This window comes from Dasypus novemcinctus, chromosome 10, assembly GCF_030445035.2.
Source record: "Dasypus novemcinctus isolate mDasNov1 chromosome 10, mDasNov1.1.hap2, whole genome shotgun sequence".
In the NCBI taxonomy this organism is placed as follows: Eukaryota; Metazoa; Chordata; class Mammalia; order Cingulata; family Dasypodidae; genus Dasypus; species Dasypus novemcinctus.
In genome coordinates this window covers 111,628,385-111,654,983 of record NC_080682.1, presented here as the reverse complement: position 1 = coordinate 111,654,983, position 26,599 = coordinate 111,628,385, and the positions used below count along the sequence as shown (strand labels likewise).

General features: G+C 37.9%; 1 protein-coding gene across 4 annotated transcripts in view; it reads left to right on the top strand.

The window, feature by feature from the left end:
• Nucleotides 1-26,599, top strand: part of NARS2 (asparaginyl-tRNA synthetase 2, mitochondrial) — a 227,394-nt gene that overhangs the window by 193,564 nt on the left and 7,231 nt on the right. For 2 of the 4 annotated variants that reach the window (XM_071218289.1, XM_071218288.1), the window contains 3 exons: nucleotides 17,721-17,818; nucleotides 20,262-20,288; nucleotides 23,455-26,156. In XM_071218289.1, the coding sequence (XP_071074390.1) occupies nucleotides 17,721-17,818; nucleotides 20,262-20,288; nucleotides 23,455-23,599 (270 nt within the window). In that variant the 3' untranslated portion in view covers nucleotides 23,600-26,156. Of the gene's footprint in view, nucleotides 1-17,720; nucleotides 17,819-20,261; nucleotides 20,289-23,454; nucleotides 26,157-26,599 lie in introns of those variants that run through there. The other 2 variants (XM_058306048.2, XM_071218290.1) reach the window with 1 other exon arrangement.

Below are 26,599 nucleotides of genomic sequence, written 5' to 3'. Positions count from 1 at the left end.
CTCGCTTATACTTGAAATCCCCTCTTCTCTTGGCTTCTGTGATTTCACATTCTCCCAGTTTTTCACCTTTCTCAGTGTTTACTCTTACTCTCCTGTATAGGTTCATCCTCTTCTACCAATCCATTAGATGTTGACAGTTTTCAAGGCTCAGTTCTAGGTCCTCTTTTCTATTCCCAGATGACTTCATCTGTACCCGCAGCTTACTGTTTGTTCTCAGACAACTCAGAAATTTATCTCTCTAATCTAGTCTTCTCCTCAGAGCTCTGGACTCATATGTATATTTTTTTAACGCTTTTTTAATTAAAGTTAATAGATCACAAAGAACATTATATTAAAAAACATAAGAGGTTCCCATATAACCCACTCCCCACTCCCCCAACCCCCACCGTTTTTATAAATTGTATTTTTTTGAAGATATATACATCTCAAAAAATGTTACATTAAAAAACATAAGAGGTTCCCATATACCCCCCCCTCCCCACCCACTCCTCCCACACCAACAACCTCCCCCCTAATTGTGGCACACTCACAGCACTTGGAGAACATATTTTGGAGCACTGCTGCACCACATGGATAATAGTTCACCCTGTAGTTCACACTGTCCCCTAGTACATTCACTGGGTTAAGGCAGGATATATAAAGTTCAGCATCTGACCCTGCAGTATCATTTAGGACAACTCCAAGTCCCGAAAATGCCCCCACATCACATCTTTTCCTCCCTTTCCCTGCCCTCAGCAACTACTATGGCCACTTTCTCCACCTCAATGCTGCAATTTCTTCTATTACTAGTCATAATATTTTTATAGTAGAATATCAGTAAGTCCACTCTAGTCCATATTTTATTCCTCCATTCTGTGGACCTTGGGATGGTGATGTCCACTCCACCACTAGATCAAGAGGGGGCTTAGATTCCACATGGATGATGGATGCAATTCTTCTGCTTGCAGTTGTAGGCACTCTTGATTCCCTGGAGTAGTGGTTGACCATCTTCACCTCCCTGTTAGCTGACCTCAGTAAGTCCAACAGACCAGAGAATAGGAGTTGCAACTCTCCTGAGGCTCAGTGCCCAGCTAGCACATGGGCAATCCAGAGATTCAAGTCCCCTGTAGACTCCTATATTTTTGATAAGCTACTTGACAGCCATTTATATATCTCAAAGGCATCTCTAACTCAACATGTCCAAAACTGAACCTATGATTTCTCGTCTGCTCTCCTCTCCTCCCCTCCCCCAAACAAACTTGATCTTCTTTCTGTATTCTCTATTCATCTAACTGTACAAGCCTGATACCTGAGTCATCTTTGAAACCTTTATCTCCCTCACTTCCAGTATTCAAGCTATTACTAAATTATGTCATTTTCACACTCCTAAATATCTCGCCAGTCCATTCATTTCTCTTCATTTCCACTTGCTCGTTTTTAGATTAAGATACTTCCACCTCTTGCCTGGACTACCACAGTAGCCTCCTAACTGGTCTTCCTATGGCCATTCTTTCTTTCCCCAATCCATTCTCTCCTCCTAAGTGTGAGCTTCTAGAATATGTACATCTGATCATGTTACCACTCCTTAAAACTTTGCAGTGGCCTCCCATTGCTCTTAGGCTGAAGGCCCAGTGAAGTGTGGATGGTGCTACATCTCTAGCCTCATCTGCTGTGGTACTCCACTTTACTTTTTCTGCTACATCCACACCACCCTTCTTCCAGACCTTCAAATAGGCAATGTTTCTTCCCACCACAGGATGTTTGCACAATCTGGAACAAACTTCTTCATCTAAGTAATTTTACTTATTCTTTAGATCTCTGTTCAATCATCATTTCCTCAGAAGACTCTTCCTTGGCCTTCCAGACTAAACCTGAGACCCCTGTTAGACACTAGAACCATGTTGAGTTTCAGACCTAGAGCTACTAACTCTTTTTTTTTTTTTTTTAAGATTTTTTTTTTCTCTCCCCTTCCTCTCCCCCAGTTTTCTGCTCTCTGTGTCCATTTGCTGTGTGTTCTTCTGTGACTGCTTCTGTCCTTATCAGCGGCACTAGGAATCTGTTTCTTTTTGTTGTGTCAGCTCTCCGTGTGTGCGGCGCCATTCTTGGGCAGGCTGCACTTTCTTTCGCGCTGGGGGGCTCTCCTTACAGAGCGCACTCCTTGCACATGGGGTTCCCCTACATGGGGGGACACCTCTGTGTGGCACGGCTCTCCTTGCACACATCAGCACTGTGCATGGGCCAGCTCCACATGGGTCAAGGAAGCCCGGGGTTTGAACCACGGACCTCCCATGTGGTAGGCAGACGCCCTATCATGGGCCAAGTCCACTTTCCTCGAGTTACTCTTAATTCATCATAACCCAACATACTCATTTGTAATTTTATGTCCATTTTTATGACCAAGTAGTGACTCTTTCCTTTGTCAGAGGACCTATGTCTTTTTCACTCACCAGGGTATCTCTAGGGCCTAACATAATACCTGAGCCATAGCAGGCCCCTAATATTTATTTGATGTGTGGATAGGTGATAGTATGGATAGATGAATAAATTGAATCCCATACAGTTTTAGACACACAGTGACTTGATTTGCTAAAGACATGCTGGGAGGCTAAAGAGTAGCTTTTACTCTAAATTTTGTGAATGATAACAATATAGTGTAAAGGAAAGTCCAGTGGTTTCAGAATCAGACATTGTGGGGTTCACGTTCCAGCTTTTTGCCTTATAAACTGTGTGATCTTAGATGAGCCACCTAATTTCCTTGAGCCTTAGTTTTCCAGTCTGTAAAATTGAGTTGATAAATCATATTTTCTGGAGTTGTGAAGATTAAATCAGGTAATATATGAAAAGTACTTAGCACATTATTTGGGGTAGTAAGTAGTCAATAAATGTGAAGTCTTCTCTGCTTTCCTTCTAAAATTTGATAAAATCTTGACTGTGGTAAAGCCCAGTAATGTTATAATATTCGTGTGTGTGCTGCTTCATCATGACATGCTATGACATAAGAGTCCTTAATAGACACTTCTACTGTAGACTATGTTCACAAATATTTATTACCTTTGCAAGTGTCAGGAGGCCTTCATTATGACATAGTCTCTCTAGTAATGTGATCTTACTGCTTGAGCCCTGAAGGCATTGTCATGGGACTTTAGTGTACTTCTATAATTATGAAATATTATAGCATATGGTTTTTCAAAGCTAATTTAATCTATTTCCATTAACTATAGATTATAACATTGATTCATTAGCATCCTAGATTTCTCTTCAACCCACTTATTTAAGGACCTGCTTCCATCCCTAATTCATTTTTTTCCCATAGTGGTGAACAGGTTTTGGGCCAAATGACTAAATTCTGTATTTGTTTCAGTAGGGCTGTAATAACAGGTTGTAGGTCAGTTGCAAGAGTTTCTGCAGTGGGTAAGATGCAATCTGAAAAAAATTAAGATAGGTGCATTTCACAGGTGCCTTTTCTAGGGAATCAAAAGAGAAGAGTAGGGAAATGTTTAACCTTCCGTTGTGACTTTTGGCCACAAACAATAAATAATAAAATAGTATTTTTTTTTTTTCATTTTCTTTTTCTTTTTTAAGGTTTATGTCTTTGTACTTTTTCTCCCCCTACTCAAAAAAAAAAAAAATGCACTGTAACATAATGAAAAGTATACTGGATTAAGAATTAGCTGTTCTGGGTTTGAAATACAGCTCACCTACTAAGTTAGGAATATGAACTAAGGCAGTTCTCTCCAATCTCTGAGTCTGAATTGCTCCCTCTTTAAAATGAGGGAATTGAACTAGTTGACCCTTGAGATATTTACCAACTCTAAAAGCTCTTAATTTTATGTAACCTAAGTATTTCCTCATTTCAATATATAAGAATAACTTGTAAATTACCAAAGATATTTGATATCTTTGAAGGCGACAGATTATAAATCTCAAAAAAATGAGTCTAAGCAAACATGTAAAATGCCACATGCCCATGAGACTGTGTCCCTGAGTGAGTCCCCCAAAGGCAGATGGCAAATGCTCAGCTAGAGAAGAAATGTTCAGTAGAGAAGAATATTCATTCATTCATTCCACCCATGTGTGATTAGTAAGAGTGACTGCCCAACAGTCTCTGATGGGACGCCTGGATTACCAGGTAGTGTTCTAATTTTCAAAGTTGTATCAGTATTTCTTAGGAAGTCTGAAGAATTTAAGCATGTAATGGGCATTTAATAAATTATATATAGTAAAGTCAACTTGGGAGGGACTCTGTTCGACCAAGGAATATTTAATGTATTTCCCTAAGCTGGAGCTGATTAACTGACCTGCATCAAAATTGCTTGAGCCTAAAATTAACAGAAATAGTATGGGAATTGTCAATTTTTATTTATTTAGGACTAACAGGCATTGTAGAAATTTATGTCAAACTTGAAAGTATATATTTCAGCTCTTCTAAAATGTCCCCAGATTCTTTCTTATGGAATATTATGTAATTTGAATTATAGAGGTAGGGAACATAGGGATGGAGGAGTATTTACGTATGTGCTATACATTTCTAAAGTTTTGTTGCCAAATGGTTTCTCCCTATTTCAGTCTTCCCATTGCTAAAAACCTTGTTTAGTTAAAGCAAATGATATAAAAACGAACATACATGGCTCCTAAGTATTCTGGTAGAGTAAGAGTGTTGGGGAAGCTGCAATATTATAAAGAGTAGCAAAGAAATGAAATTCAGGAAGTTGGGAGAATATTTCTTTATATCATCTTATTTAACAAAATGAGAGTAACTTTGCAGGATTAGAGATGTTTAAGATGGTGGGCAAAAGAAAATGTTAACAAAGTAAATTAAATTTTTGAGATTCCAATTCAGCAGCACCTGTTAAATGACAAACATAATGTTGTAAGGGTTCAAAAAAGAAAGTATGTGGTTGAGTATATACCATATGCCAGTAGTTATACTTTTATCCCGTTCTTACAGATGAAGCTGTTGAATCTCAGTGTAACAGTTTAGTCACTGCTAGATCACACAGCAAGTCATAGAGCCAAGATGTGGAAGTAGGAATATAGTATGTTTGGGGGCTTTACTAGAACCCTGATCTTTATGGAATTAAGTGTACATGTGAGATGGCAGAGAAAGCACTAGGCTTATTGTCAGGAGACTTGAGTATGCAGGTATCTACTACTTAACCTTCCTTGGCCTCAGTATTCTCAAGGGATGATATTAAATCTCATCCAGTGATGGGGAAATGCAAAATAAAACCACAGAAAGATACCACTACATATCAGCTAGAATGGCTAAAATGAAAACTCCTGTGATTTTAATTGATGGTGAGGATATTAGGAGTTGGAGCACTTATGTACTGCTGGTGGGAGTGTAAATTGGTACAGTTACTTTGGCAACTGTTCATCATTATCTACTAAAGCTGAATATTTATACATATATTCTATGATCCAGCAATTTCCTAGCAAAATACATACATACATATACCAAAAGACATATACAAGATTATTCATAGCAGCAGTATTTGTAATAGCCCAAAACTGGCAGAAAAATAAAAGCATTCATCTACAGTAGAAAAATAACTAAATTATGGCATATTCTTATAATGGATACTATACAGCATGAGAATAAACAAATTATTGTTACAGGTATCAGTGTAATGAATCTCACAGAAATAGTGTTAAGTGAAAGAAGCCAAACAAAGAAGTATATACTATATAATAAAACTTATGTAGCTTGGGCTTGATCCAGTAAATAGTAGAGAACCATTGTATGTTTGTTTTCAATGATGTTGAGATGAAAAGATTAACCTGACAAGTGGCATGCAGAAGTAGATTGGAGAAAGAGAGAATTAAAGACAAGTAGAAGAGTTAAAGGACTCTTGCATATAATCTGGAAATGTGGAATGTGATCTAGGACTGAGATGACAACAGGGAAAATAAAGAGAGAGATGAATCTGAGAAATATTCCCAAAGAATAGTCAGTGGTGTCTGTAGTAAACTGGATGCTAATAATATAAGTAAGAGGAAGGAATAAATAATGGTTTCCAGGGGCGGACTTGGCCCAGTGGTTAGGGCATCCGTCTACCACATTGGAGGTCCACCATTCAAACGCCAGGCCTCCTTGACCCGTGTGGACCTGGCCCACACGCAATGCTGATGTGCATAAGGAGTGCTGTGTCACACAGGGGTGTCCCCCGCCTAGGGCAGCCCCATGTGCCCCATAAGGAGAGCCGCCCAGCGTGAAAGAAAGTGCAGCCTGCCCAGGAATGGTGCCCCACACACGGAGAGCTGACACAACGAGATAACACAACAAAAAAAAACACAGATTCCCATGCCGCTGACAACAACAGAAGCCGACAGAGAAGACGCAGCAAATAGACACAGAGAACAGACAACCGGGGCGGGGAATGAATGAATGAATGAATAAATAGATAAATCTTTTTTAAAAAAAGAAAAAGAATGGTTTCCAGCATCATAAGAAGAGTGAGGCTGTTTCTAGAAATGTTTTAACCTCTTAAGCCAAGGAACTCGCACACGAATACTTTGTGTAGCCCCCAACTGATGTTTTGGCTCACTCGAAATTTAGAGCTGCCCAAGGAAGAAAGAAATGTAATAAATCTATGTTGGCCCTGAAGGAAAGGGAACGTATTTTTTGAAGCAAGGTGAGCTTCGTTTCAAGCCATTAAAATCTTTGCAAACAGTAAAACTTTTGTCTTTTTTCAGGCAGTATAGGTAGTAAAGTCACGGTTGCAGCCAGTCTTGTTTTCTGTCCTTGCTGCCTGCACTCAGTCTGCGTGGCCTCACCATCACATCTGGAAGGCCTGCTTTCCTAGCTGTGCCTTAGTTGTTTTCAGGGGCAAAATACTGTCTCCATCAGCAATTACAGCAAAATCTCAAAGAGGCTGAAACCACTAACATTTTTCCTATGGTTTGTGGAACATTCTTTTTGTTTTCATAATAGTATGCAATGTTGCTCCATTGTTGGTAGCAGCTTATGAGAACGTGACTAGGAGGCATTTAATTTGTGTTTTTCATCAATATTTTAAAATACTGAGATCAGTAAGAAGAGAGGAAGGGACATTAACCTTTTTTTCCATTCTTTGAAGTTAGCGTAGAAAAGGTTATATATTTAAGGTCTTGTTCTTTCTAGCCTCTTTGTTTCTTTTAATTCAAGTTTCAGTGCATTTATTGGAATCAAAGAGTAGGAATCAGAAGGGAGTGTCATTAATAGACCAGGATTTGTTCAGCTTGAATGCCAACTCAAAGTATTTCTAGACAGTATGCCACTGCAGCAGTGCTATTTAAGCAAAATCAGAATTCATACATAGTGGAAGAATATGTACCAGGAAGCATTCAGAGCCTCGACGATGTGCCCAAAGTGGCATAGTGTTTGTTGTTATTGTTGTTGTTTTAAAGCAGTTTTATTGAGATATAGTCACATACCATATAATCTGTCCAATGTGCACAATCAGTGATTTTAGTGTAATCACAGTGTTGTGCATTCATCATTACAAAAAATTTTAGAACAATTTCATTATTCCAAAAAGAAAAACTCCACACTCCTTAGCAGTCACCTCTCAATCCCTTTTTATCCTTCCTCAGTCCTACAAAATCACACTAATCTAATTCCATCTTTACAAGTTGATTTATATTTACATTTTATATAAATGGAATCATACAATATGTAGTACTTTGTGTCAGGTTTCTTTCACTTAGAGTAATGTTTTGTTTTGGTTTTTTGCCTGATATTAACATGTCGTAACATTAATACATATAACATTTCTTCGGTGTCAAAGAAAAACAGTCTTATATATGCAATATTACCCATATTAATATTTCACCTGAGGTTTTACTATGCTGTATAGCCCCATGTTACATTTTTTAGCTTACCGTTTAGTAATATACATGACCTTAGTTTTTCCCTTTTAACCACTGTATACCCATATAATAGCACTGGTAGTTACAAAAATTATATTGCTTTCTCTTTTCTATTCATTTGCAAAGATTAACACACCATTTTACGAGTTCTGCACAAGTCTACTACCAGCTTTCCATTGTCTAACCCCATTCTATTCTCTAGTGATCCATATTCTAGTTACTAACTCCATAAGTTTACACAATACATTTAGTTCCTAATAGCACAATCATATAGTATGTGTCCTTTTGTGTCTGGCTTGCTTCATTCAACGTAACGTCCTCCTGGTTCATCCATATTGTCTCAAGCATCATGACTGCATTTCTTCTTGCTGCTGCATAGTATTTCATCCTGTGTACACACCACCATTTGTTTATCCATTCATTGGTTGATGGGTACCTGGGCTGTTTCCATCTCTTGGCAATTGTGAATAACGCCTAGGAACATTGGTGTGCAGTTGTCTGTTCGTGTCACTGCTCTCAGTGCTTTTGGGTATGTACCCAGTAGTGGTATTGCCGGGTCACATAGCAAATCTGTTTTCAGCTTCTTTAGGAACTGCCAAACAGTCCTGCACAGTGACTGTACCATTCTACCTTCCCACCAACAGTGAATAAACATTCTTATCTCTCTGCATATTCTGCAACACTTGTAGTTCTCTGTCTTTTTAATAGTGGCCATTCTAGTAAGTGTGAAATGGTACCTCATTGTAGCTTTTTTTTTAAAACATTTTTTATTTATTTCTCTCCCCCCACCCCCACCCCCAGTTGTCTGCTCTCTCTGTCCATTCGTTGTGTGTTCTTCTGTGTCCACTTGTATTCTTGTCCGCAGCACCCGGAATTGGTGTCTCTTTTTGTTGCGTCATCTTGCTGTGTCAGCTCTCCATGTGTGCGGCGCCATTCCTGGGCAGGCTGTGCTTTTTTCATGCTGGGTAGCTCTCCTTACAGGGCGCACTCCTTGCACGTGGGGCTCCCCTACACAGGGGAAACCCCTGCATGGGACAGCAGTCCTTGTGCGCATAAGCACTGTGCATGGCCCAGCTCATCACACGGGTCAGGAGTCCCAGGGTTTGAACCTTGGACCTCCCATGTGGTAGGTGGATGCCCTGTCGGTGGGGCCAAGTCCGCTTCCCTCATTTTTTTTTTTTTTTTTAAGATTTATTTATTTATTTAATTCTCCTCCCTCCCCCAGTTGTCTGTTCTCTGTGTCTATTTGCTGCGTCTTGTTTCTTTGTCCCTTCTGTTGTCGTCAGCAGCATGGAAGTGTGGGCTGCGCCATTCCTGGGCAGGCTGCACTTTCTTTCGCGCTGGGCGGCTCTCCTTACGGGGCGCACTCCTTGCACGTGGGGCTCCCCTACACGGGGGACACCCCTGTGGGGCGCGGCACTCCTTGCGTGCATCAGCACTGCGCATGGGCCAGCTCCACACGGGTCAAGGAGGCCTGGGGTTTGAACCGCGGACCTCCCATGTGGTAGACAGACACCCTAACCACTGGGCCAAGTCCGTTTCCCTGCTTCCCTCATTGTAGCTTTGATTTGCATTTCCCTAATAGCTAGTGATGTTGAACATTTTTTCATGTATTTTTTTGCCATTTGTATTTCTTCTTTGGACAAACATCTATTCAAGTCTTATGCCCATTTTTTAAATCAGGTGTTTACTTTTCTATTGTTGAGTTGTAATATGTTTTTAAATATCATAGATATTAAACCCTTATCAGATATGTCATTTTCAAATATTTTCTCCAATTGAGTTGGCTGTACTTTCGTACTTTGATATGTTTCCCTACATTTTCTTCTAGTAGTTTTATGGTTCTGGCTTTTATATTTAGGTCTTTAATCCATTTTGAGTTGATTCTTATATAGGGAGTGAGATAGGGGTCCTCTTTCATTCTTTTAGTTATGGATATCCAGGTCTCCCAGCACCATTTCTTGAAGAAACTCTTTTGTCCTGTTAACATGGATTTGAGGGAGCTGATGTGCTTCAGTAGTTGAACACTGACTTCCCACATACGAGGTCCTAGGTTCAATCCTCAGCCCCAGTACCTTAAAAATAAAATAAAATAAAAAACATGGACTTGGTAGATTTGTCAAAAACCAGTTGGCCATAGAGGTGAGGGTTTATTTCTGGACTCTCAGTTCTATCCCACTGATTGATGTGTCTCTCTTTATGCCAGTACCATACTGTTTTGACAACTGTAGCTTTGTAGTATGTTTCAAATTCAGGCAATGAAAGTTCTCCCATGTTGCTCTTTAGAATGCTTTTGGCTCTTCCAGTGCACTTTGCCTTCCAAATGAATTTAGTAATTGCCTTTTCTATTTCTGTAAAGTAGGCTGTTAGAATTTTGATTGGTATTGAGTTGAATCTATAGATCAGTTTGGGTAGGATTGACATGTTCACAATATTTAGTCTTCCAGTCCATGAACACAGAATGTCTTTCCATTTATTTAGGTCTTCTTTGGTTTCTTTTAGCATTGTTTCATAGTTTTCTTCATATAGGTCCTGTACTTCTTTGGTGAAATTGATTCCTAGGTATTTGAGTCTTTTCGTTGCTAATGTAAATAGAATTTTTTCCCCTGATTTCCTCCTCAGATTGTACAATACTCGTGTACAGAAACATTACTGATTTCTGCATGTTGATCTTATATCCTGCCACTTTGCTGAACTTGTGTTTTAAAAAGCTCAAGTAGCTTTGTTGTAGACATTTCAGAATTTTCTAAATATAGGATCACTATCCATGAATAGTGGGAGTTTTACTTCTACTTTTCCTATTTGGATGTCTTTTCTTTTTCTTGGCTAATTGCTCTTAGCTAGAACTTCTAGCACAATATTTAATAACAGTATGGTGCTCCAAAATGTACTCATCAAATGCAATGAATGTACCACACTAATGAAAGAAGTTGTTGATGTGGGAGGAGTGGGGGGTGTAGGATATGGGAACCTCTTACATATATATATATATATATTTTTTTTTTTTTTAAGATTTATTTTTTATTTATTTCTCTCCCTTTCCCCTACCCAGTTGTCTGCTCTATGTCCATTCGCTGTGTGTTCCTCTGTGACCGCTTCTGTCCTTATCAGGGGCACCAGGAATCTGTATTTCTTTTTGTTGCGTCATCTTGTTGTGTCAGCTCTCCGTGTGTGCGGCACCATTCTTGGGCAGGCTGCACTTTCTTTCACGCTGGGCGACTCTGCTTATGGGGTGCACTCCTTGCGCGTAGGGCTCCCCTACGCGTGGCACAGCATTCCTTACATGTGTCAACACTGCACATGGGCCACTTCCACACGGGTCAAGGAGGTCTGGGGTTTGACCCGTGGACCTCCCATTTGGTAGGCAGACGACGCCCTATCCATTGGGCCAAGTCTGCTTCCCTTATATTTTTTAATGTAACATTTTGTGTGATCTATGTATCTTTAAAAAAAAATAATTTAAAAAATGAAAGAAAAAAAATAACAGTGCTGACAGTGGTCATCCTTGTCTTGTTCCTGATCTTATTGGGAAATCTTTCAACCTTTCCCCATTGAGTACAATGTTCGCTTTGGGGTTTCATATATGCCCTTTATCATATTGAGGAATTTTCCTTCTATTCATGTCTTTTAAAGTGTTTTCATCAAGAAAAGATGCTGGGTTTTATCGATTGCCTTTTCAGCATTGATAGAGATGTCATGTGGGTTTTTTTCCTTTAATTTGTTAATGTTTTGGATTATGTTAATTGATTTTCTTAGGCTGAACCTGCCTTACCCTCTTTTGTTTAAGGCTAGGGAAGTTAGCAAAAAGTGTAGTACAATTCTCTGTTGCCTTCTTTGTTATCTGTGTAGAAGAGTGAAAGGACAATGAGAGCTAAAGCCCTTCTACTTATTTTCAGCTCACTAGAAATGCATTAGAGCACAAGAGAATTTGTTATAAAAGTGCTCGGATTTGGTCAACTTTTAATTAAAAGGACATTTCTACATGCAACAAGTGAATTCCTAATGATAGATTTAACTCTGCTTACTGTTCATTACCTAGATCATTACTCCCAATGACCACCAGACCTACAGGTACGCTCTGTACATTTGCTGATCTTACTTTCCTTTTTCTTTAACCCCTCTCCTTTGTCATTCTGTATAAACTATTGTTGATTCTGAAGGAATTTTTAAATTTCAAATTCAAGACTGATTTTTAGCTATGATTTAATGAGCTTCCAAAAAAAGAAAGTAATATAGGGATCTTGAATAATTTGCAGGGTTCCTGTGCCATTACCTCTCATCTGTGTTGCTTAGAAATAATAGTAGATGAAAATTACCAACAGGAATAAATAAGTATGCGTTTGATCATCTAATTAAATGGTAGAGATTTCCTAAAGGGAAACTCAAAAGCTTGCAACTTCATCCCCCAGGGGCTGAGATGATATACTCTAACGGCTTAAGACATGCCCTAATAGTCCAAGCATTTGGAGGGCCTGGTACAGAATACCTAAAAGGGCACAGTAGCCCAATTTCAGAATCACCTGTGCAGGTAGATTTCTGACGCTCCAGGAACACTGGAATTGGCTGGAAAGGCCGTTAGTGATCAGTCAATATCAGTACTTTTGATAATGATCATGGTCTGCCAAAGGGGTGCTGATACAAAATACCAGAAATCTTTTGGCCTTTACAGAGGACACTCATTTGGGGTAGAAGCTTATAGTTACCAGGCCAAAAAAGCATAAGTTACTCATCCCTCATCAAAGTCTTATCGCCACATGCGGAGGCAAGATGGCTGCCAACGTCTGCCAAGAGTTCAGCCTTCTTGGGTTCCTCTCTTCCCAGGGTTCTGTTTCTCTCGAGGCTCAGCTGCTGTGCTCTTTTTTTTTTAAAGATTTATTTATTTATTTAATTTCCCCCCCTCCCCTGGTTGTCTGTTCTTGGTGTCTATTTGCTGCGTCTTGTTTCTTTGTCCGCTTCTGTTGTCGTCAGCGGTACGGGAAGTGTGGGCGGCGCCATTCCTGGGCAGGCTGCTCTTTCTTTTCACGCTGGGCGGCTTTCCTCACGGGTGCACTCCTTGCGCGTGGGGCTCCCCCACGCGGGGGACACCCTTGCGTGGCAAGGCACTCCTTGCGCGCATCAGCGCTGCGCATGGCCAGCTCCACACGGGTCAAGGAGGCCCGGGGTTCAAACCTCGGACCTCCCATATGGTAGACGGACGCCCTAACCACTGGGCCAAAGTCCGTTTCCCTGCTGTGCTCTTCTACACAAGGCCAGCTGTAGACTATCCAGTGAATGGCTCTGTCTCCCTCCTCAGGGTTTTCTTCTTTATTTCTTTGTCCAAGGGAAAGTTTGCGTGCTTCCCTCCACATTTTGCATTTTGGGCATATTTCTCTTTTGCCACTTAGGTCATGGTTTGTATTATATCTGTATATGCCTTTCATCTCTACCATAGCCTTGGAGAAATAGATAGTTTCTATAATAATTAGCCCCAGTAGTTACCAGGGGGAGACACAGGTAGAAGAATCCTTCATGAAATCTCAACCCTACTAAAAAGTATAGAAATTGACAAGATTGTCTTAGTGATCTTTAGAGAATGCAGTACTTTTTATATCATGCCAAAAGAAAGTGTAGTTCTGTATATACCAAATATGTCTCTATTTATAGTTGAAGAGTATTTAACTACATTATAGCTTCTTAGAAAGGATGCAGAATCTGTATGTTGATTGGAGGATATAATTATAAAAGAAAAGCAGAAAGTATAGGAATATGGTTGAAGGGAATCTAAACCTAAAATAAAAGAGAGGAATATTATATGGAGGAAGAGAAGAAAGCAAGGCCTTTTTGGAACCGTCTTCACAAAGAAGGTAGATCTGTCCTTGCTGAAAAAGAGGTACTACCATGTGGTTGTGGAAAATGGATGAGTTACTATAAAGGAATGCCTTATTCAAAAGGTACAGATCTATTAAGAGGGGAAGCAGCTTTACTCTTTATTTTAAGAAAACATGTAGAAAACTCACCCATCTGAGAATGTGAATTTTCAGGCCATCTAGACAAAGAAAGAATATAGATGATGTATGTGTTCCTTCTGCATATCACAAAATTGGAGGAGATATGGTAGTGGTATGGGACTTTATCCAGATGACTTCTAAAAATTTTACTCAACAAAAGTAAACTATTTTGATAAAATTTTTCCTACAGATAAGTACATCTTCCAGAATATAGAGGAAGAAAATAGGAGAACTGCTACTGTTGTCTTAATCTAATTAAAAATGAGGAATTGGTTGAAGAGTAGAAGTGGAAGAGTATAGGTCGGTGGGAAAAGGCAACTGGGTGAACTTTTTTATTGAACAAAATATTTGCTGCTCCTCCCTGGAGAAGGATTATACTTCCCTACTCCATTGACATTAGCTTAGTCATGTGACTTGCATTGATCAATGAATTGTGAGCAGAAATGACAACCATACATTGTTTCTAATCTACTATGTTCTTCTTTTTCATCTGTGGTAAGACCAAGACCTCAGAAAGAGGCTGCTCTTTCAGGTTCAGGCCATATAATGTAACATATAATAGACATAAAATGTAAGTGAAAAAAAGCCAAACGTTGTTGTAAACCAGTGCATCCTAGTCAGAAGTGATTTCCTATTTGACAATGTCTGGAGACTTGTTTGGTTGTCAAGAATTGGGGGGAGGCAATAGGCATCTAGTGGGTCCAGTGCCCTGGACAGGCTCCCACAGTAAAGAATTATCTGGCTTAAAATGTCAGTGATGCAAAAGTTGATAAACCTTATTGCAAGCTTCTGGGGTTGTTTGTGACTACAGCACAACGTAGCTTTTACTCACAATAAAGCAATAATAAAACCACTATCACCTTAATTTTTTATTTGCCAATGCAGAAATAGTTCTAATCATTTGAGTACTAAAGAAGGCAGGTTTAGAAGAAATCCAGGGGGGGAAAGAATGTATCGTACATACCATGGCATAAGATTTTGTAAGAGAAGGTAGCTGAAAAGGTTCAGAATCTTCCCCTTTTTGACTGTTGTGCAGTTGCAAATAATCCAAATGAATAAAAACTAGGCAGAAGGGTCTAAAATCAGTGTGGTTGTACAGTGAATTCTCCAGTGAGCTCAAATATAAGAGGCAGATTTTTTTACTTTTTTAGGCGGTACCGGGGATTGAACCCAAGACCTCGTACATGGGAGGCAGGCATTCAATCCCTGTGCTATGTCTGCTCCCCAGAAAGGCAGATTTTTAATCAGAGGTGAATATCTCTGAGATGAATTACACTCCTCTAAAAATAGCACTAGAAAAATAAGGTCCAAATTGAACATAATTTAGACCTGTAAAACCAGCTGTGGTCCCATAAGAGTGTTTTTGTTTATTTGTTTTTAAGAGCAAGACCAAGCAAGAAGGAGATCTGTTATTTGATGTTTATGAACCTCATAGGGAAAGCAAAACAACTCACCAAAGATTGCCACGTTGCCTATTACAGGCCACAAGCCTCATCTAAGCCACCTACTTCCTATTCTTGCGTGACAGCTGATACTCCAGAATCTTTTTTGAGGCAGTGGCCCTTTTCAGCCCTAGCTCTTAGCTTTGTATGTACCTGCAGTATCAGAAGCAATCATTTCTAACCCTTGTTTTGTTCCGTGGAATCATCGCTGCTTTGTAACCTTGGAATGATAGATTTTGGATATGTCTAAATCCTTTCTTAATAATCAAAGCTAAACAAGGATGGAATGTTCTGTTTCAGGTGTAGTGAGTCCGCTGTCTTTAAATTATTTTCAAGCAAAGGCCAGAAAGGCACTTTGTTAACTAGTCTGGTCCAACGCTAATTGCCTATAATTCTAACCTAAAAATGCTTGATTAAAGACAAGAGCACATTTTTCACCTTGTGTTTCTCCACTCAAACATATTTTAGCCATGTCTTAAAGCACAGTACTAGGAAATGAAAATGCCAGTCTTTCTACAGCCATTAAAACTCCCTTTGAACCTTCTCCTTTCTCTAGAAATAGAAGTGGTAACCACACGGTCCCGGTTAAAGTCCAACTCTATTAAATGTATTACCCATGAGAATTTCCTCATCATATTAGTAACACTCTTTTGCCTACCTGTCCAAAGCTGTTGGTTTGGTTTGGTCACCTACTATCATGTCTGTATAACCAGATATTCACTCTAAGATACCTGGCTGTTCATTGTACCCCACTCCCCCACCCCAAGTTCATAGAAGAATTACTGCCTGAGATATAGTCAGTGAGGAATGGTAATGTGACAATGACCTGTTTGTACATTTAACTCATCAATTGACTGAGTAGCAGGAGATGTACTAAAAGTAAAAACATTAATGAATCTGTTCTTTCTCACTCTGTTTCAGCCTACTGAGACTCAGACCTAATGCTTGCCATTTAATTAACAATAACGAAGATGAGATATGCAGCATCTGGGACATATTCTTTAATTATTCTTCATTAATTTCAATTATTTGTAAAGCATATCTCAATCAAAAGTTTTAGAATCAAAACTGATCAAATGGCTTAATAGTAAAGTGAGGTAAAGTTTAAGAAGAGCTCATAATATAGTATGGCATATTTAAAGATAAAAATGTGTTTTGTGGAGTCATAATTTTGCATTTGCTGCATTGAATCTTTCTTTCGTTTTGTACCTTCAGACTCTTAAGCTTGAAAATATCCGCCCACCCCTAAAATGAGTTGCTAAGTCACAAAAAAAATAATACAGATTGCAAATAACCATTCAAAAAATTAATTACTAGTAATTGGGAAAATACAGAAGCATTAAGTTACCATTTTCTCCTATTAAAAGTTTTTGTTTGCTTATTACAAAATATAAAAATATAATAGATCTTTATTGTAGAAAGTAAAAAAATGCAAACAAGAAAAGAAGAAAAGTTTTTAGAATCTGTAATCCTATCACAATGTCAACACAGTGAGCATCTCATTATATACATGTCTTTTCTCTTCCCATGTCTAAAATTTATCTAATAGTTTCCTATTGATGTTCAGTTGAATTTATTATTAAAAGTAATGCTGTAATAAACATCCTATGCGTTAATCTTTTTTTTTTTTTTTTTTTGCATCTCTGATTATTTTTTTAGGACTAGTTCTTAGAATTGCCCTTGCTGAGTCAAAGCATATTGCATTTTTAAGGCTTTTGGTTATCTATTACAAAATTGCTGACCAGAATGGTGGTACCTAGTGTATGAGAAGATTGGTTTTTCCATTCTCTTTTCCAAGTTGTTTGTTGTTTTCTAATCTTTGCCATTCTGAGAACTCCAAAGTGGTATCTCATTGTTTTAATTTATGCTTTGATTAATAATCAGAATATTCTATACATGTCTTATCAAAATACTAAAATTATAAAGAAAAATCTGTATTCACAACATCTTCATTATTTATAGTAGCAAACAAAGAAAAGTGCACACACCTAATGTTCAACCACAGGAAAGCAGTTAAATAAACTATAGTAATTCTAAACAGTAAACTATGCAACCATGAAAATATTAAGGGTATGAAGTATTTTTACTGACACTGGAAAAATATTCATTGTATAATATGAGGTAAGACAATTAAAATGGTAATTTTTATATGTAATTTGATCTCTACCATAAATCTCATAATTTTATCTTTGCCATGTTTTTTGTAATTGGCATTTATATCATGTTTGTGAAGAAAACACATCTTTAGCAAGTATACTACATAAATGGTTCAAGAGGAAGGGAAATGTAACATACATTTTAAGATATTAAACATTAGATATTAAAGGAGCATGGATAAAATAAAATTCTGTTAAGCAGTTAAACAGTTAAAATGTTAAAAGTTGCACTCCCTTGAGAAACTCAGTAATGTTGGAATTGCACTGAATATGTAACAATGTTGATGGTTTTCTTTGCCTTTTAGGTTGCTGCTGTTGATCTTCTTGTCCCTGGAGTTGGGGAGCTTTTCGGAGGAAGCCTCAGAGAGGAACGGTACCATTTCTTGGCGCAGCGACTGGCCAGGTATTAGTGCTAAAAGGAACACAATTCAGAAATTGGAGATGAGGCACTCACAGGTAGTCACGGCAAAGTAACAGAGAAAAAGCACGTGCATTTTCAACTTTGGCACAGATCTCAGTCTATGTAACCTTGAACAAGTTGTTACTTAAACTCTGAGCTTCTCTTTCCCAAAGACTGAAAATGTTATGTAAAGCAAGGCTACAATGATATTTGTCCACTATTTGCATATATCTCTTCTTATGAAAGTAGCTTTTTAAAAAGTTAATAGCAAAAGGGGGAGAGGAATTTCCCATTTAAGCTTGTACTATTTTTCTCTTCTCTGTTCTTTTTTATTTACTTTAAGTTATGATTGGCAGAGTCTTAAACAGACAGACTCTGAACTAGGGAAAGGGTAAAGGTGGGGAAAGAAAGCTACTAAAAATATCTGCTAAGCTAATCTGCTTAGCTAATACTTAGAATAAGCAGTTTTCCCTTCTTCAAGTTCTCTACTATGTAAAGGTCGTAATTTAGCTATTTGGAAAACTTTAACTTGTTGTTTGAGACCTGGGAAATGAATCCATGAACACATAGACAATGTTTTCAAGATGGGAAGTGGGGAATCATGTTTCTAATTGAACTACCACTCCTCTATATACATGATCTGCCAACAAACCACAATTACTTCCTAACCAAGGTTATAAACCTTTGTTTTCCATGATTTCTACTTTTGCTGTGCCAGACTAAAATAAATTTTTAAAAAAAGAAAAGAAAAGCAAGACTTTCCCATGTCTGTAGGCCTAATCCTTCTCTCCAGATAATACTGGGTTTCATGGTAATCTGGAAAAGCCATGGTAGTTTGAAAATATCCTATTAAATAAGCTATTTGTAAGGCCTTCTTTTCCTAGTGGGAAAATGCTTAAGGAGTTGATGCTTTTCCAAGATCCCAATTTATAAATCATTTGGCTAACTTGGTTTTGCAATTCCAGCCATTTAAACTGCTCAGTTAGGTTAGGATCCAGAAAAAAATGGGATAAATAGGTTCTGGGAGAACTCTTTTTCAGTGAGTCTGAGACCAAGCAAAAGTGTGCTTCATTAATGATCAATTCCTGAAACACTGGGGTTTCAGATAAAGAAAGAATTTCTTTGCTTGAGCATAGCAGAGAAGGACAGTGGCCTAAGAGCCCCAAAACTACCTCTTGGAACTGCAGTAATCCTGATAATTTTATAAGATCCAGGTTTAGCAGTTTATGCTAATGAGAAATTGGGATACGGCTGGCTCAGGTTCCCTCATTAATGAACATTAAGGGGCTGAACAGAATGGAGGTTAGGTATAGGGCTGGGGTGAATCACAAAGCTATTTCAATCACCAATCATTACCAGAGATCACAGCATCTGGGGATGGGGGAGGGAGGTTACAAAACAAGGGTTGGAAATGACCATATGCAAAAGATGAGGTTGCTCTAGGCAGTTTTGGCAATTTCAGATATTAACCTTGGGCTGTTTTATATTATTTTGGAAGAAAAAGGCATCTATGTAATAATTATTTGTTTATGCTTAACCTTGGTTACAAGACTACTAACTCCTCATTACTAGTATAGCATAGAAAGTTGTGGGAAAATTGTGGAATTGAAGCAGAAGTCAGATATTTCAGATGGAAAGAATCCAAGGATTCTCTGATTTTTTTTTAAGCACCATAAATATCACACATGGCAAGAAACCTCATCTGTTGAAAGATTAATTGGTCTGTTTTCTTTGCTTGCTTGCTTCCTTCAGGAAATCTTTCCTCATATTAAATGTTTACCTAGTATCTGATAATATCAAATTTTATCTTTCCTGCTGAAATGGGTATATGTGGTTCCCTATCTCAGGGATCTGTCTTTGACCTTTGTTCATGCTTTCTGTGTTTTCGTATATATAAAACTTTTAGTTCTGATAACTTCAGATATACTGTGGTCTCAAATACTTCTTTAAAGGGCTGAAATTAATTTTAATGAATAATAGCATAATTTTATTAACATTTCTCAAATTAGACAAAAACCAGTTTGCAACCTTATTATGAAGGCAGCTTTAGAATCCATATTGTTGCTTAAATATTATAGAATTTAAGTTATATTCCTATTTGCTTGTCTGTGTGTACCTCTCAACATCCTTAAGTAATAATAATATGCATTTCTTATTAGGCAGGGCAATAAGTTCACCTTAGGTGAACCCTTTCTTCTGAGCTCTGGACCATATTTCTGTCCTCGGAATTCCTATAGCATTTATTGCTTATACCACTTATTTGGAAGTACTTTGGGCTATTGATTAACTTACCATATAATAGTTCCACTTCCTGTGAAGGTAGGGGCTATGTTGTATATTTCTTTGTAAAGAGCTATTTGCAAACAACCCAGAATAAATGTGTGGTGGTGAATATATTTATTTTATTGCCATTCCCTGAAAGAATTTTGCTGTTTTCCTTTTACAGATCAGGGCTGACAGAAGCCTACCAATGGTAAGTATGTGGCCCCTGCTGATCTTATTCTAGTTGTTGGTCTGAATGTGACCTAGAGGAAGCTTTTCTTGTACTTAGACTTTAACCACCCCAAGACGGTAGGGAAGAGTGTTAAGGACAGAGGCTCAGAACATTACTTACGCCCTTTGGATCTTTGAAAAATGTGATTAATAATAATGGCTCCCATTTATTTATTGTACCAGATAACCATGAATATTATATCTGTAATTGTCACAATGCCCTATAAGTGAGATACTGCAATTAGCCCTATTTTATTATCCCACTAGGCCTGAAGCCCAGAGATGTTAATTATCTTAACCAAAGTCATACGCTTAGGTCCTGAGCTGGCACTTGATCCCAGGACTCTCTGAATCTAAAACCTTTGTTCCTAATTATTACTCTTCATTTTCTCCTTATATGAAATCAAGAGCTTGGGCTCAGTGATCCCTAAGTTCTCCAACAACTGTAGAAATCTGAGCCACTTTAGGGAAGATTCCCCTTCTGTGTTCATTCACTTCCCCAAAGTTGTTTGGCTTTCTTTCTGTGGACCTTTCCCTCAAGTACTTTTCAATATATAAAAGTTATTTATATTTCTGTAATAGCACTCCTTCAGGATCTTGGTCTTACAATAATATCAACATTATTAATAATTCCTTTGCTGTCCTCAGGAGGAGAAAGGAGCAAGTTACATTCTTGCCTTGTGATAATGAAGGAGCTAGATATAATTATGCAAAAAACATAAAACTAGTTCAGGTAATAGCCTTTGAATGCCAGCCTTATATTTATCAGTAATGACTTTGGGCAAGCTTCTTAATCTCCCTGACTCTTCAGTTTTTAGCTAGAAAAGGAAATGATACTATCACAGGGTTGTAAGGGTGAAAGGATATGATATAGATTAAATATCTACATAGGGTAGAAGAAGCTCAGTGCTCATTTCCTTCCACCTTTCCTTCCTTTGTTTTGAGTCTTACTCTTAGGTAACAAAGCCTGATTGAGCAAGACTGTTCTTTTTACCTCAGTTTCTTTCTGACTCTGAGTTAATATTCATAATATGTAAAAACTAGCCATAGATAAAGTACTAAATATAGATCTTAATTATTGATTTAAGTTTAGCCTTTTTCTGGTCTTTTTAATAATTTCAATTAATCATGTTCTTTTCAAGCTCTTAAGACCTCCAAATAGAAATATTTAGTATTTGAATTTTCTTCCTTTTATATGGTAATCATAGAAATCTTCACATCTGTGATCTCTGCGAGTATGCTACCATAATGTGGATAGCCACCCAGGTGTCTAAGAATTTACTCACTTCCTGTTTCTACATGCCACATGCAAATAAAATCTGTATCTAGTTTCATAAATTTTGTACAACCTTTTTTTAAGAATCAGTATTAATAGCAGTCAAATGAATACATATTCATTGGAAAACTTTTTTCTTAAAAGTGGATTTTTCTATCTATCAGCACAAAGACAAGAAAAACTAGCTACAAACTGAATACCTCTGCTGAATTCAGTTTCCAGACATCTATGCCAGTGTTTTGGCTTTGATGTGTGAGAAATTTAGAGCCATCTAAAGCTGTTGTTAGAGTTTCAGCAGCTAGCTCATGTCCTGCAGGTGTATGTGGCACATGCTTGGAGCAGGCATTTGGTGTACCCTTCGTCTCATTTTACCAGTAAACCAAAAATATATATTCACTGTCCCTATGCCTTGTAAACCTAAAGTTTATTCAACTACTCAAAACTATGTTCCTTCTATTTTTCCTTACAGTGTCTACTAACCTGAGGTTTTATACTAGATACCCTTATCATACTAATTTCTCACCTAGTTGCAATTCAATTTTTATGTTAGGAAGATAAGTACTTAATCTTAACTCCTTAAGTGCCAATAAATGTAGCCGTTATTAATAGTGGAAAAATAGGTGACAGATAACCTTTATCCTTGAGGAACTGAATGGCTACCAGCTATGACATTTGTCTTCTTCGGAATCTAATTTTATGAATCATTCAAGAAACCATGAACCTGTTTTAATCAATACTACATAACTCACAAATTCCCCCCACCAAGTGACACAATAAAAATATTTATAGAGACTTCTTCCTCCTGTTCCCTTCCTAAAATAACTTTATTCCAGGCTGCTGTATTAGAATCTGAGTTTAGATCATGACTAGCATCTTCTAGCCATGTGGTCTTAAGAAAGTTACTTAACCTCTCTGAGACTGGCTCTCTCATCTGTAAAATGGGGGATAATTTATTCCTCACCAGATGTTGGGGAACACCATATTCCCATTTCATCAGCTAACATAGTTGGGAAGCATCCAGCACAGATGTGCCTGGCCTAAAGTGACTAGTGCTCAGTAATAGTTTACGTGAACCTGGAGGTCAGAGTACAGGTTAGTGGCTATCAGCTAGGTAAGGGCACCTGCTTAGATTTATTCCCACAATTCGGAATATAAACATGCATAGATGGGCTTCAGAGACTATTTGGCCTTCCAGAAAAAATGGACAGCTTCCAGTAGGTCTACAACAGAAAACCGTTGCAGAAAACAGGGAATTTCTCCTCACTCCAGCACTCCAGAGTATATTTTTGTGTCTTCAAACAATAAATCCTCCTGTAATGAGCACTGACTTCATTGCAGGCACTAAAAATACAAGGTTTAATTAGACACAATTCCTGCCCCTGATTTAGCTTACAACCTAATTGAGATAATTATCTTTTTAAAATATATCAGGTAAAACTCTTCACTCTCCTCTTTGATTTGAACAGTATTCATTTTTGGTGAGGGGAAAAAAAGAGCATTATGAACAAACCAAGAAATAGAAAAGTAATGCATTGTCAAGAAAACTAGTAAAGCTATTTGAGAATTTTCTGTAGCTTCCTGAAGCAAGTTTTCTGTATATATTAAACCTAAAAAGGAAAACCGACCAAAGCACACAAAGCACACAAAGTAGGATCTGCTGCTGTTTGTCCGGGTAACCTTGTGTAACCTTGTGTCAGTCACTAACTTCTCTGTTTCCATCATCTATCTGTAGAGGGAGAAGACTGGTCTACCACAATGATGTGGACAATAACAAGTGATTGCAATATACTTTTGAAACATAAAATTCTAATCATAACATCTGATCTCAGATAGCATTTATAGGTAATGATTCTCTGTTTTTTAAAAACAGGTATCTGGACCTTCGTCGATTTGGATCTGTGCCACATGGAGGTTTTGGAATGGGATTTGAACGCTACCTGCAGTGTATCTTAGGAATTCAGAACATCAAGGATGTTATCCCTTTTCCAAGATTTACTCACTCATGTCTTTTATAGCTGAAAGATTGCTTAAGGAAAAGCACCCCATGGCAGAGGCACTGTTCATGAATACCCTTGCAAGAGAACGCATGTTTGAGTTTTAGGAATACAGAAGTGTTCAATTTTAATTGTCTTTTCATAAAATATAGCATGTGAAAAATAGAAAGATCATGCTTTTCTTAGCAAGTCAAGGACATTTCATGGAAAGATGAATTTCTCCAAGAAGAGATACTTAGAGCAAATGGAATCTCAAATCTATTACCTCAATTAAGAATTAAGAAGAAATGAAGAAATTGAACTAGATGGTCTCAAAGGTCCTTTGAAACTCTAAGATGGGATGAGATAGTGGTTTTTTGTGGGGTTTTTTGTCTTTAATCATTAGATCACAACCCTTGTGTAACCTTTGAGAAATAGCTAGTAGCTAAAGCTAAAATGTTGAATCTTTTTTCCCTTACCATTTAAACTGTGTTTATAAATGCCTTTTTTTTACACTCAATGTTTTACTAAACATCACAGAAGAAACTATATCTTTTTAGGTGCCCATCCAAATAGTATTAATTGACTTGATGAAATTGCAATTCTGAATTGAAGTCTTTTTTCATGGGACTAGGTAAACAAAAATCATATAACTGTCAGTCTTTAATTACAGAAGTTAATGAAACATATCAATTGCTTAACCTCTTTACTCATTGTTGTTATAATTTAGTTTGTTTTAGATGTTTCTAACTTCTCCAACAGTCAATAAAATAGATTTTTAATTAATACTCTATGAAAAAAATCAAGCTATGTTTTTAATTATATCCTTTTGGCCCTTTCCCAGTGAAATTTGGAAGGAAGGTATTTTCAATTCAAGATAAGGGTATATTGCTAAGCTGAAGGGTTGGTTATTCTGGAGCACTGGTGTCAGACAAAGATAAGGAAAATGCCAAACTAAACTATTACTCAGAAGCAGCATCAACAGGGGAAAAAACTTGAAATGTCTATTTGTCAGCTGATACATGAATATCTAAATTCTACATACAAAGGCATTTTTAAGATTTCCATATATAATGAATAAAAGTATATGTTTAACAGTCATGGACTTTCTAAACTACAATAGTATTCTCATAGGGCTTAATTTGTGAGTTAAAAAGCAATTTGAGAATGAGTTAATTTTTTACTGGAGTAACCAGTTTCCAGTCGGTGGGGGGGTGGGGGGGGGTGGGCGGGGGACAGATTCTGTTTTCCAAGATTCCCAAACATCACTCCAAAATAGTAACCTCAGCCACCCAAGTAGGAATGTATTCTAAAACTTAAAAATTCTTTTTTCCATCATTAACCCCCATTCTTGTTTCAAATTATGAAGTAGATGGGAAAAAAAATAGTTATTTTCCGTCTGGCTGTCCTCTTGCCTGGGGAGGTTGAGCAGTTATGTTTTTTGGTCTCACAAATACTTAATTGTGTGACTGATCCATTCCAGATCTAGGCATAATTCTCCCACCCTCTGACCCAGCCCAGAGACGCTTTAACTGGCACAGATCAGCAAAGGAACTGCTTGACCTTTTATCCCTTTCAGTCGAGATCTGCCAGAAGCATTCCTCTCCAATGGTAAACATTCTTATTCTCTGTAAATTGAATCTAGATATTCAAACATGACTGAACAGGCATTGAAGGTGGAATTGGTGAGATGGATTAACTCTACCCATCTCTAATCTCTTGCTTCAGATAATTATAGATGAAAGATGCTTATTTGGACTGGATTGTTATATATTCATGTATTTATTTTTTAAGTGGTGAGGCAAGAACATGAAAATCCAGAGCTGAAAGACAGATTGGCCTGGATTGAATTGAAAAGTAATGTGTGGGTTTTTTAGGCTTCTGATCAATATTTTTATTTAGTCTACAGTCTAAAATATGTATAATAAAACAGGTGCGAGTGATAGCTGATTGTAATTTCTTCCCAGTTCATATTCTAAATGAAAAGATACAAAAAGCATTAAGAAAAGAGCAGAAAGCAACCTTAATCACCCTGCACTGAAATGATTCAGGTCTAGAACTTCCACCAAGCAGTATCTCACTAGGTCATGGTCAGCACCCCTCCAGGAATCTAGACATTCTAACACAGCCAGGAATGCTAGATTACCCTTCTGATCAGCAAAGCCTCCAGTTAGCACTTGTGCAGAGTTTAGTTTGGAATCCAGTGAATTTAGAGTCATTATTAGCACACTGTGTGGGTAGCTTCTAGAGGATCCTTAAAGGAGCCAGGAGTTTTAAGTGGTTCTTAAACTGTCATTCAGGCAGCTAATCATTGAATTAACTCATGACTCTTCAATAACTTCCTGCTATACCTTTACTGTTCATAATTGCTATTAATAATTTGACTGTCATTTGGACATTGCTTTATACTTTACAAAATGTTTTCACATATCTTACTTCTTAGTTCACAAGACAGTATCTTACACTTTGTTCCTTTGTATCTTACTGTGCCTCACATTCATTCAGTTTTTTTGTTTCTTTGTTTGTTTGTTTGTTTTAAGATTTATTTATTTATTTAATTTCCCCCCCTCCCCTGGTTGTCTGTTCTTGGTGTCTATTTGCTGCGTCTTGTTTCTTTGTCCGCTTCTGTTGTCATCAGCGGCACGGGAAGTGTGGGCGGCGCCATTCCTGGGCAGGCTGCTCTTTCTTTTCGCGCTGGGCGGCTTTCCTCACGGGCGCACTCCTTGCGCGTGGGGCTCCCCCACGCGGGGGACACCCTTGCGTGGCACGGCACTCCTTGCGCGCATCAGCACTGCGCATGGGCCAGCTCCACACGGGTCAAGGAGGCCCGGGGTTTGAACCGCGGACCTCCCATATGGTAGACGGACGCCCTAACCACTGGGCCAAAGTCCGTTTCCCTTACATTCATTCAGTTTAATGAAAGATTATTTGTTTTGAGGATTGGTTATTAGAAGTTTCTAATATTGAATTAAAGTAAGTTTCACTGCCTTCAGTCTCCAAGGAAACTAAAAGCACAGCAGAACTTCCTAGTACCCAAAGAAT